The sequence below is a fragment of the Lethenteron reissneri genome, chromosome 27, assembly GCF_015708825.2.
Source record: "Lethenteron reissneri isolate LAM-NWPU_2019-01 chromosome 27, ASM1570882v1, whole genome shotgun sequence".
In the NCBI taxonomy this organism is placed as follows: Eukaryota; Metazoa; Chordata; class Hyperoartia; order Petromyzontiformes; family Petromyzontidae; genus Lethenteron; species Lethenteron reissneri.
Window position 1 is genome coordinate 9,982,513 of NC_083805.1, and position 12,708 is coordinate 9,995,220.

At 45.3% G+C, this 12,708-nt stretch overlaps 1 protein-coding gene across 1 annotated transcript in view; it reads right to left on the minus strand.

Moving 5' to 3' along the window:
* Positions 1–1,227: 1,227 nt before the first annotated feature.
* The window catches only part of PPIL2 (peptidylprolyl isomerase like 2), a 47,364-nt gene continuing 35,883 nt past the window's right edge, over positions 1,228–12,708 (minus strand). The window contains exons 16-20 of the mRNA XM_061561407.1: positions 12,195–12,251; positions 4,946–5,018; positions 4,061–4,123; positions 3,483–3,625; positions 1,228–2,417 (exon numbers count right to left, since the gene is read on the minus strand). Coding sequence (XP_061417391.1) covers positions 2,324–2,417; positions 3,483–3,625; positions 4,061–4,123; positions 4,946–5,018; positions 12,195–12,251 — 430 coding nt within the window. The 3' untranslated portion in view covers positions 1,228–2,323. The remainder of the gene's footprint in view (positions 2,418–3,482; positions 3,626–4,060; positions 4,124–4,945; positions 5,019–12,194; positions 12,252–12,708) is intronic.

The following is a 12,708-nucleotide window of genomic DNA, read 5'->3' on the forward strand; positions in this document are numbered from 1 at the left end:
GAGGTGCTGTGCTTGCTCAGCAGCGGGATGGATGCAACTTGGCACGCAGTTGTTTAGAAGAGATGGCGCTCGTTAGCCTATGATAACATCGCCCTGAATGTAGTCCACCTCGTCATATATCATTTGGACAAGCGAGCTTGAGCCTCGTGTTTGGATGAGCAACCACCACGTACAAACAGGTTATTATAGAATGCTCTAGGGCCAAATGGTGGGCAGCAGTAGCCACATAGATTATTACGCGTCTATGCTGTCTACCATAAACCAAACACCGACCAGCATGGTGATGCATGGCCAAACCATTCCCGCGACCGACTAAGTGTGGGGAAAAAGAGGCCCTCATCCAGGTACATGGCACTTGTTAATGTGCTGGCCGCCTCCAGCAAGAGCACGCTGTGGCCAGCTTTATGGATGCGCAGAGTTATGATCACGATGCCATTCTCCCGCAACTCGGTTGCATTCTTCAGATGCGACGGAACATCTCGTGTTTATGCAACGTCAGTGACTGACTACGTTGCACGATACCGAGCGATTCAACTCAAGCAGGGCTCGTGAAAGTGGCGAAGAGGTCCAGCCCACCACGCACCCTTCTCACCTGTAAGGCCTGTCCCAGGAAACCTCTCAAAGATGTTGCAGCACAACAATACATCTAACCGTCTGCACATGAACCGATTTCATCACTCCACCAACTCGGTGGACACTCTTGAACACGTTCCATTCCTTGGCTGCCACTCCGTTGTTACTCTTGACCATTCTCCATCATCCCTTCTAGATATCCTGCTCAAGACCACTTATGGAAATTATCTTTTGTCTCCGTGTCCGTCTTTGCTCCCTCTGTATCTCCGTTGCTGTCCGTGTTTCTCCGTGTGTCTGTTTCTCCGTGTATTGCTCGGATAGGCACAAGGAGAGATGAGTGGCAAATTCATCCTGTTAATTCCACGGATGTGGAATAGATTCACGAATAGGATCTGTGAAATCAGTCCCCCCATATCACAACAGATTAGAGGGGTTCTGTTTTTTACAGTGCGGTAGAAACATTCGTTATATATTTTAAGTGAACGACTCGAGCAGCCAATTCAATGTGGACCCCTTGGCACATTGTTGTTGTTTCAGAGTTTATGTTCAAAACAAGGCTCAGCTTGGTTCAAGACTAGAAACAAACTGGTGGTAAATGGCCAACCATCATTTTCATAGCTGTCTCTTTTTAAAAAAAAAGAACCGACTCAAGAGTTGTGGATAAGATTTTATTTCACAATATAAAGTAATAAAAGGTGACAAAGAACGGCAGAGGCAGGTGAGGGTGAGAGAAATAAAAAAGATACAATTAATATCTACACTGCAGTTACAAAAAGTGGCAGAGGACACAAGGCCATGCTAAACCCAGGCTAAGGCTTCTTGTATTTGGACCAACTGCTAGCTCTCTCCTAAAAGCCATGAGATCATACGACTCGCTAGCATCCTTACCAACCACACCACGCATCTACACGATCAATCACCAACTACAATGACCCTGCTCAGCACCCCCCTACCCCCCCATCTACATTGTCCATCGGGCAAATGAGGCTGGGCACAAGACGTATGTCAAAGTAATGTACATCCCAGCGTGACATCGGCCTGCCGCACACGGTGGCGTGACGAGAACTCGCCAGCCTGGAGATAGAATCTGCCCCACCGAGAGGGCAGCCCAGGCAGTCGTCATCTGGTGGAACTGCTAAGTGGTTGTGGACACTCTGCCAAGGTTCAACCTCTGACCCTTCCAGACGCTGGTGGGTCATGTTCGTGTGTCAGGAGGAGCGCGCTGATACATTGGTGAAGGATTATCAAGTGCAGTGCTGGTCCTTTTCTTGTGGGCGGCGTTGTCGTGTGATCGCCCGTGTCACCTGTCTCCTAAGCACGTGGCTGCCACCTCTGAACTGCTCTGGCTTTTGCCTTTCATGCCTTTCACAAAGGGAGTAGTCTGCATCAGTGAAATCCATTTCCGTTAGGTTAAAACATGAAAACCAGTAGCTCTGTAATTGAATACTTCCATCATGTGCGGTGCGGAGAAGGGCCACTGCCATCACGTGTTTCTGTTATCACCTTGACGTGAGTGTGCACAAATTGTCCCTCTGTACGGCTGTTCTCACTCATGCAAATGCACAAAGGGGTCCATTTTTCCCCACAAACACCCCGCAGCCATTGTAGATCATCCATCTTGCCATGGTGCCTTATGAGAGGCGGAAATAATGAACGGAGAATAATGCTCTTAATCGACACAAATTACGTGAAATACCACTGGCACTTGCCGTTGATGCCCACAACAAGCCTGCTACACACTGCTGCTCGTCTAACGCGATGAGCTGGTCTTGAGTTTCTTCGCAGACGATGGCCCCGCGGCTCCACTGCTGGATGCGACGCTCTCTTCATCCGTACGGCGCTTCCTGCAAAGAAAACAGACGAACAAGTGGTCACAGGTGAGCAATGCTGAGATGCGATAACTAGAAATATAACTTTTTACGTATTTTTATATTTCCAAGTAGATTGTTAAGCTCATGATATATGCATCAAGCGTGCAAAAATCTACATTCCTTGAGTAATTTGTTAGAGATACCCTTGCGGCTACGAGACGCACTAACCCATTCATCGCAAAGTAAAGCAAACTAATTGTATTTGTATTCTTACTTTTATTAATTTTAATTTTTTACCTACGTGACTTTACCGAAAAAACCTAAGAATATGAATCCTTGCAGTCACGAAAGCTTCTAATCTAGAATTAATTGTATTTGATCGTGACTCTCAATCGAGACAGTATTTCGAATGGGCGGGGCAGGAGTGGAAGGGTGAATCATCCAACCCTTGCTGCTAAGCTTGAACAGTGTGATATTTTAAAGTCAGCAAGTCACATTCTTTCCTGTAACGGCAGCGGCGGCGGCAGCAACAACACATTTGCCTGAACTACTCTAAATTCAAGGCTGCGTTAGTTCACCCACGGTTGACCCTAAGCGCACAGCAAGAGCAATGAGGAAAGTATATTTTCACGACCTGTTCGCAAGCATTTGTTTTACAAGGGGCGCTATCACGCTGAACGATGTTGACAGTGAAATGAAATATCATCCGCTCACATGTAGCACACAACAATGATTGCACTGAATAGGGGCAGCAAATATAGCTATAATTGCTGTAGATGTTGCTGTAGCACCTATTATCGACATGGATGGCGTGGTAAATGCAGGTCATGGGTTCCATGCCGACCCTAACGCCTGCAAATTTAGAGTTTGCGTGTTCTCCCCGTGGTCGCGTGTATTTTTCTACGGGTCCTCTGGTTTTTTTCCTCCACATTTAGAAACGTGCGTTTATATTATTGGGCTGCGATAAATTTCCAGATGATCAGGCACTTCGCTGAGTTATCATTTGTGGCCAGGTCGCTTCTGAAAAAGAGCTATATAGCTCAGTGGGTCTTACCCGGTAAAAGTAAAAACAAAAATGTCAATAAAATAAGTGCTCACACGGCGGCCATGTCGATGTATTTGCCGATGCCGGAGCGATAGGTCTTGGGCTGGGGGTTGGCTACGGGCTTGCGGACGATCGGCAGGCGAGATTTCTCCAGCTCCTCGTCCTCTTCCAGAGCCTTCTGCCGATCAGCTGCCAACTGTACGGGGGTGGAAAAACAAGTTTCTCAGAAAAATCCAAGCTGTTTTTAAACCATCGCGATGGAGAGCTGGGTAGACATTAACTCTGCAGTGGTTGAAACGGGACGGCCGTTTCACGCTTCTCACTGGTGGTACAGCGCAAGTCTTCCCACATCGCTGTTGAGCGTTTTTTATTATAAAATCCGGCAAAACAGTCGAAGCATACGAACAAACAGCCAAAATGCTCTCTTTTTTTTACGTTTTTTGCAATCGTAATAATTCCAATAAATATACATTGTCAAGTGTAATTGTAAAAAAACAGCTGCGGTTCAACCCCCGTTATTCAACACCTCAACGGAATCCAGGCTAATTTCCATGCTTGGAATTGCTACTTATGCGCCGTCATTTACCCACTCAATGTTTGTACATTTTATCCTGTTATTTAGTGTACTCACGAGTGCATCGCCTTCCTCAAAAGGATTCACAAGGACGGTCATTTTCTCAATCTTGATTTCTTTCTGGGAGTAAATACAGGGACACAAATACAAAGCACCATGGTTAAGAGCCTTCTAGCCGCAACCCGGCTTCCCTTCAGTGTAGATTACGCCCCGCTCACACACGGTTACCACTCTCAGTGGGGTACGTATGGTAAAAATAATAATACATTTCCATCGAACTTAGACCCATATCTTTAAGAGATGGTCCTTGCCTGTAACATCTGACAGTTCACCAGGATTGGGTCAAGCAAGCTCGACTGCCGATGAGACACTGTAGGTTAAAACCAGTCGAGAGTTTGTTTGTGCACCAATGCTTCTGAAATAATGCACTTTCAGCAGGCCTTGCGCGGTTGAGAGGAAGTGAAAAACAAATTTTGGTGTGGAGGAACAGATATGTGAAGGAGAAATATCATCCGCTTATTTAAGTTGCACTCATGGGTGGATCTTGAAAACCTGCACCTTGATGTGCACCAGGTGATGACCGAGTCGTTTTTGTTCATAACCTCTACAACCGAGTAAAACGGACAACAAGGAATATTGTATACACCTAATTCGTTTACGCTAAATTTTAATTTGAGTGCTCGTTTATATTTTTCCCGGCAGGTGACTGGACCACGGTGATGCTCTGCAGAACGCCAGCGAAGCAAAAGAACGTGCTGTTTTCAAGATAGGAGCATTAAGTGGAAGACTGAGTCACCCTTCAAGCACACGCTGTACATTTCTGGGACTCGAGAATTCAAGTTAACAAGGATACAAAGTCTGCACAGATATGCTCGTGTCTCTAGAATGCTCGTCACAACGGGAGTGAAATATCAACGAGTCGAAAAGGATTCGGTCACCTACCTCCGGGCGATCAGTCTTGGGGTTGGCCTCTATCTTCTCGATGGCATGCAGGACTTCCATACCTCCAATCATACTATGATATAAACGAACACACAAGCAAACTCAGGTCACCCTCGCAGCGCATTTTGGCTAGCCATCGAACAAAGACGATGACTGCAATGCGTTCTTTCAAATGCGCCTCTGTGGCCGTCTGGAATGCTCCTTCACTTCCGATATTAGGAAGCTACTGGAGCTATGCACTTTTAAATGGAGATTAAAAACTTTTTTTTTTATAACTGATTTTGTGTTTAGTTTGTTGTCCTTCCCCCGCACCTCCGATTAGCACGGTTAGCTATGTACGGTGCGTTAAAAGTTCAATGTACGTACACACATACGCGGCAAACAAAGGCCCCATTATTCCGCTGCGTAGTCTCTTACGATGAAGCATATTTTGGTGAACGGGGCCATCATTTGCAGTGGTGGAGCCACGGCACCACGCACGCCTGACTATATACTATGCAAGTTTGCACGAATTTCGGGCTGAGTTAACTTTACAGGGTAACAAGCCGGCTGAAACGACGTCAGCGTGCACGGCTGTAATTGTGTCACAGTGTGTGACCAAACACCTTTGAGTCCTTGACAGATACTTAACATTTCAGACTCAAACACCCCAGAAGCTGAAAAATGTGTGACATTTCAACCACCAACCTATTTGTGCCACATGGAGTGTCGCTCTTTGCCACCTGTGGTGCCGTGATTAGTGTTCAGAGTGACAAAAAGTCAATGTAAGGACAGAAATGAATTGCAGTGTTTATTTTTTTTACAAGAGCACCTCAAGTATTTCATCTGTCAAGTGTTAATTCAGAAAATGGCACGAAGTGCTGTGTTTTTTTCTGCGCTCTGCCAATGTTAAAAGTACACTTGATAAAATAAGTGGTTTAAAATTGCTTCTGCTTTTCGGAATGAAATGTTTTTGACAATATTGGCGGACGTGCACAGGTCAGAGTGAACGTCACGATAGGAATGTGAACAATCGGCGGCGAAACATTACAATTATTCACATCAAAGTGTTTGCCAAGGTGGTTAAAATTAAATAAGTAAAAAACACCAGATCGTTATTGGAAGCAATTTTACATGGATCAGTCTACGGTAGCGGATCATAGGGAGCGCCTTCAACCGTCTCAGGACAAGGTGTTTTGAAAATTGGATTACAAATTTCACGCCTACGGAAACTCTATGTGCATTTTAAAGCCCCATATATGGCTACGGATTGTATAACCGGATTATAATTATTTGATTTTACTTTTATATAACGTCGTTCATATAAATTGCATCTCTCACTATTGTTCAGAAACCACAGACAAGCTTGCAAGGTGGTGAGCCGGCGCCAATAATTCCCCAAGATCTGCAGTCCTCTATAAATATTTTTTCAGCCAATTAGTGAATGTTTAAATATGAATCTATAACACTCCTCGTACGTACAGACTATATATATATAAATAAAAGTGTATTTATGTTAGAGAATATTCAACAATTAGTAGGAATTAGCATGTAATTCGATACCATAGGATGTTTTGAAGCAAACAGCCCAAATAAGCTATGTACTTGCACCTGTTGCCATACTGACCGGTAAACAAAATAAGCGGGATTAACAGAACACGCCACTCATGATGGAGTGTCCACTGCAGAGACAGAGCGATGAAATCAGCACGTGCGTTGGAGCGAGGTGGATCGCATGACCATAAAAGATGGGGGTGCCTTAACAAGGACTCAATCCAGCAGTGGAGAAATAGATCATGGCAGGTAACGAACAAATTAATGGGTACATACTCTTAGGTTTTTTCGGTAAAGTCACGTAGGTAAAAATAAATAATGAAAATAATACAAATGATAATAGAAATTAAAGAATAAATCACGACGTTTCGGGGGCAACACAAGTGTCTGTTATGTTGCCTCCGAAACGTCGTGATTTATTATTTTATTTCTATTATCATTTGTATTATTTTTATAATTTATTTTTACCTACGTGACTTTACCGGAAAAAACCTAGAGTATGAATCCTTACAGTCACGAAAGCTTCAAATCTAAACTGAATGGGTACGCCACAGAGAGTCAATCAGCAGGTGACGTTTAATGTGGGCAAAGTGTGGGTACTCCCCACCTCTTACCGAATTGTCTGGCCACTGTGGAAGAGTAGGCCAAATAACGTCTAGAGGGGCTCTCGAGAGCTCCATCTAGCGGAGGCTCTTTTTGCCGAAAAAAAAAACAGGGGCCAAGAGTTCACGAAACAGTGTGTCACGGTGGGCAGCTGCCGCTCCTTGCCCCTCACTCCGTCCGCCAACCCACTCCCTCGGCCCACAGGCCCTGCAGCGCACCGCACCACCGCCGTCACGGCAACACACCCTCCCGGTACCCACGCCATGGCAACCACTGTTTGCCATGGCAACCATGGCAAGCAGTGGTTGCCATGGAAACCCTATTCGTGGCACGCTTTCCGAGCAGCGAGCGCGCGTCGCAACAGCCGATTTCTCTTCACACCCCTTCATCGCGTTTATTGGAATATTATTTTCTATAATTTCAATTTAACGCTTAACGTAAAATCTTTAATTTAAAAACACTGCGTAAAACACCATGGCATAGGTTATTAAACGACATAGTTCAGCAATTGACATTTTTAAAAAAAATTATGTATATATAAAGCCATTTAAATATACAATTATACATTCAATGGACCATAACTAAAAACAGGTTTGATAAAAAAAACAAATTCAGTTGGCTGGCAACATTTTTCGCGCTGTGATTTATTAGGGTCTTACTAATTTGACTTCACAATGATTAACAATTAAAATGTTGCCCATTGCAAACGATCAAACAGCTTCAATATCTGAATATTAAGCCGGTGTGCACGACCACTCTGGGAGTTTTTAATGAAGCGCAAATGGCCGGCATGTAAACACGCGTGGGGAAATACGCGGCGATCACGTGTCAGTCAGAAAGAAATCTCTACACATAATCACGCGCTTAAGTAGGCTTCCATTAGGGCACTTTGGATACCTCGTCCACAGTGCATGGCTTGGTGTAAATGGGAACACCTGTTGACAATCAGGTTGTTTCAAAACCCGTAATTAGTGTGCCTTTACCCGACCTAAATACAGCTTTGTTTACAGTTTAGCCATACAGGACAGGCACATCATCATCAGCCATAATTAGTCTCCTGCTGGATGAAAGCCTCCCTAAGCCACCACCACCTCTCACGATCCTGCAATGTAGCAATTCCCACCTAGCAGCACCTACACACGTGCCGATGTAATCGCTCCATCTTTTCGGCAGGTTATCTGCTTGGACGCGTTCCATCTCTCTTGGCTGCCACTTTGTCGTTGTTATTGACTACGGGCAATCACACCTTCAAGTGATGGGTCCTGCCCATGCTCACTCTTCCTAACAGTTCGAATCATCGATTTAATCTGCCTTTGTTCTCTAATCCATTTGTTTATCGTCCTTTCTCTCAATGTAATTCCAAGCGTGAATCCTGCTATGCTTCTTTGAGCACTTTTCAGATTTAGCTTCATTTCCTTCATCAATGACCATGATTCGGATCCACATGTCATAGCAGTTGAATATTTTTATTGTTATTTTGGCACATTGATATTTTAAGGACAGGCACGTGCACATTGTGCAACCTTCAAAGGGGCCACGAAGAATATTAGTGATATCTGAATATTAGTTCGGATATCACTCCCCCCTGGCGTTAACCGTGGCAGGGAATCGAACTTCAGTCACTGGGTTCACAGCGCAATGTGCTAACCACTGCTCTGCCGCTCTCCATTACCACAAGAAAAGACAAAGATATATAGCCTAAACAGACTTTCTGGGCAAGTGCTGTTAGCGAGCACCGATGGAAGGCCAGCACAGCACACGAGGGGGAAGGTGGCTAAAACCACACCCGGCCGCCTTTGTCTCCCGAGTGGCGATGTTTAAACACTGCACTAGGTACTCATTTGAGGCCGAGTCGACCTAGGGGAGGCCCGGGACTGGTTAAAGATATTCGTCACTTGTGTTGGCCATGAGCGGAAATCGAACTTGGGTCACAGGTATCATAGTATAGCGCGCTAACTGCTATACTATCGCTTCGCACACACACGCATGCATGGACACACACGCATGAGCACGCATGAGCACCCGAGTCCCTATCCCTCACAGGGCACAAAGAGGCACCAGCAGAAGAGACAAATTACACACAGTTTAAAATACCAATCACTGCACATCAACATCACACCGTGAAATTAGATGGGTTCCACCCAAACAAAGCTGTAATTATTGGCAAGCACGGCACAGCAAGCCTGAATGCATCACAACAGAGATGTAAATATCAGGGGAGGGCAGATGTGAGCTCAACTAATTACCGCCTGCTCTCATGTGGCAGGCACAACCCTTTCCCTCCCGGCCACGATCAGCGATTTAAAAAGGGCAGCTTATCAGACCTGCTGCGGGCGCCGATGTGAGGTGATGGCACGTGGGGCCTGCTGTCCTGGCAGGCTCAATGTATGCAACCAAGCCGGAGGCCATGGGCAAGCCTCGTAGGGGGCAAGCCTCGTAGGGGGCAAGCCTCGTAGGGGGCAAGCCTCGTAGGGGGCAAGCCTCGTAGGGGGCAAGCCACGTAGGGGGCAAGCCTCGTAGGGGGCAAGCCACGTAGGGGGCAAGCCTCGTAGGGGGCAAGCCTCGTAGGGGGCAAGCCTCGTAGGGGGCAAGCCACGTAGGGGGCAAGCCTCGTAGGGGGCAAGCCTCGTAGGGGGCAAGCCTCGTAGGGGGCAAGCCTCGTAGGGGGCAAGCCTCGTAGGGGGTCAAGCCTCGTAGGGGGCAAGCCTCGTAGGGGGCAAGCCTCGCGTGCAAGCGTCCGCAATTGACGTTGAATATTTACCACGGGTTAGGATGAGCAGGGTGTCCCACTCGCATTCTCTGTTGGACCTAACCACAAATGTGAACTGGGCAACGATACTTACGTAAAATGGTCAAATCGTCTGGGATAAATATCTGCATGTCTTGTCAAAGTATTTTTTTAATAATACATTTTGCTTTAAGTATTCCTATGTAATTTAGGTTTAAAAAGGGCCTTTTGCAAAAAAAAATCATGTAGGTTTATTGCATTATCCGACTGTAAGCCCACGGTGGAAAGCTAAACAAGGTGAAAAACATAAAAGAGAAAAACGTGTCTCTGTCACGTTATCATGCAGTGTGATTCTGAGATGTACATTTTCCAAAGTGGCACCTGCATTACTGCACAACAAAGCTGCTCAACATACAAAGTGCGAATGCAACACGGAGCTGAGTGTGCCTTTTGCTGGCTACTGTAAAAGAACTGCTTAGAAAAAGGAAACCGCAAAAAAATGAACATTGAAACGGATACACTCGCAATTCAGTGTGGACACACAACAGGCAGTGTTAACGGCACAATCAAATTGCTGTAGCACAACCGTGTGGACCCCTTTGTTAACGCACTGCTGGATTAAGGCCTCGCCATGCTGTACACTGAAATGCTACATCTGGTCAATTTTGCTGTACGGAGTAGAGAGGTGGACACTGACAACAACAGCAACAAAAAGGCTCGAAGCTTTCGAGATGTGGCTGTATCGAAGAATGCTGAAAATCCCATGGACAGCCAAAACCACCAATACACAAGTTCTGCAAGATATGGGCACTGACAGGCAACTGCTGAAGACCATCATTAGCAGGAAGTGTTACTACCTAGGCCACATTGCCCGAAACGACCACAAATACCAGCTATTAAAGCAAATCCTGGAAGGAAAAATCGAAGGGAAAAAAGGACCAGGACGACCAAAAACGACATGGCTCAGTAACATCAAAACATGGCTACAATTAACAACAGCACAAACTCTACACGCCGTGCTAGACCGGGACCAATATCATCGTGAAGTCGCACACGCCGTTAGGCAGCACTAAAGAAGAAGATGCTGTATTGGTCATGGGGGTTTTTGACCTTACTTAACCACGCTGGTCAGTGTGGGTTGCTAAAGAAGGAAGGGAAGGAGGTTCCAGGACTGGTTCGTGACCATTGTTTGCCATGGACGGTCCTGCCAAGTATTCGCAGTGGGGGGCAGGGGGGGGGGATTTTGCTGCTGTGTAATCCCAATTGAGTAATTTTAAAGTATTCTTTTCAGCATTACAATGTTTGGCCAATACCAGTTATACTGTATGTTTGTCTTTATCCGCTATGAAAGGAAACCGTAAAACCTGGAAGAAACCCATTGCACAATTAGGGGAGATCATACAAAGTCCAAGCAAAAAGGCACCCGAGTTGGGAATCTAACTTGGGTACTGTTTGTTGCTGCGAGGCACAAGTGTTACTAAACTGCCTTCCTGCCATGCCAAAAGAAAATATAGATTTCTATTTAACAAAAATAATATTCCATGTACAAGACAGATAACATAGTTGTGATACACAGGAGATAATGCATGCACATTGCAAAAACATATAGGACTGATCCTAACGATACACAAGGCAGATACACAGGATATAAAGAAATGCATACATATGACTTACGCTGCGTTATGGATATAGCGTATAGGGTTGATATATATGTAGGATGCCCATAAAGGAATGATAGAATCAATACACAGCATTGATATATAGGAGTTCATAAAATAGACAAACAAGATAGATGGATTGAATCCAAAGATAGGAAGACATCAATATAAAGGGGGTGACAGCAGACGTGCTATTAGAGCAGCATGTAATGAAAAAAAATCACAGGAATAATAAAAGCGTTTCTTGGAACTGAAACACGTAAAAAAAAGTTTAAAAAAAGAGTCCTGGCAGCTCTGAGCACAACAATGAATCTAGGGCAGGAGACAACCATTAGCATATGAATGCGACGCTGCTGGCCATATCTGGGCCAACATCTGTGGCATCTTCCCACCCTCAAGTTGCACCCGTAATTAACTTGTCGCCACCACGTGACAGATGCCCAGTTTGTGAGTCGCGGCCGCTTCTCTGAAACAGAACTCACCGGATTGCAGATTGCTAAATCCCCAAGAGGGACCAGGCCAATTGGCCGGCTGTCGTGGCCCAGCCCCGTCAACAGGGAGATGTACAGAAAAGATTTCCCTGGCGGGTTGCTAATAATAAAATGACGGCCGAGAGGCAGGCTGAGAGGCAGGCTGAGAGGCAGGCTGAGAGGCAGGCTGAGAGGCAGGCTGAGAGGTCGCACAGAGTGGCACAAGGATTGGGTGGACACGGGGGTCGGGGACTTACCGTCCGAAGACAGCATGTTTTCTGTCCAGATGGGTGCAGGAGCGGAACGTTATGAAGCTAGAAAAAGAAAAGCGGTTAGATGCACGCTCGGGGTTTAAACCGACCATCGAAACACAACACAAACCCGTGCATGGGTTATAATAACACTGGTCAACACACTTTTTCTGGCATAAGGAATTCCAACGGTTTTAAGGTAATTTTGGGGTGCTGATTCCAAATCTCGCATCAGTTTTTGTCTATCACATCAGGATTTTGAGATATCAAATATTGCATTTTCAAAAAAACTGCAGAAGAAAAATATTTAAAAAAGGTGGATATCTACATAAAATGATATTATAAACACACTATCCTAAAAATACAGCACCATATTTTAACACTAAAGCAGTCACTGACTCGCAACAACTTGCAATCATAAGTGACAGAGTTAATTGTGGGTAAAATCAATGAAAATGGGGTATGCCGATAGCATAAAAATTATGTGATAGAGCAAATCTGAGATCAGATTTGGAATCAG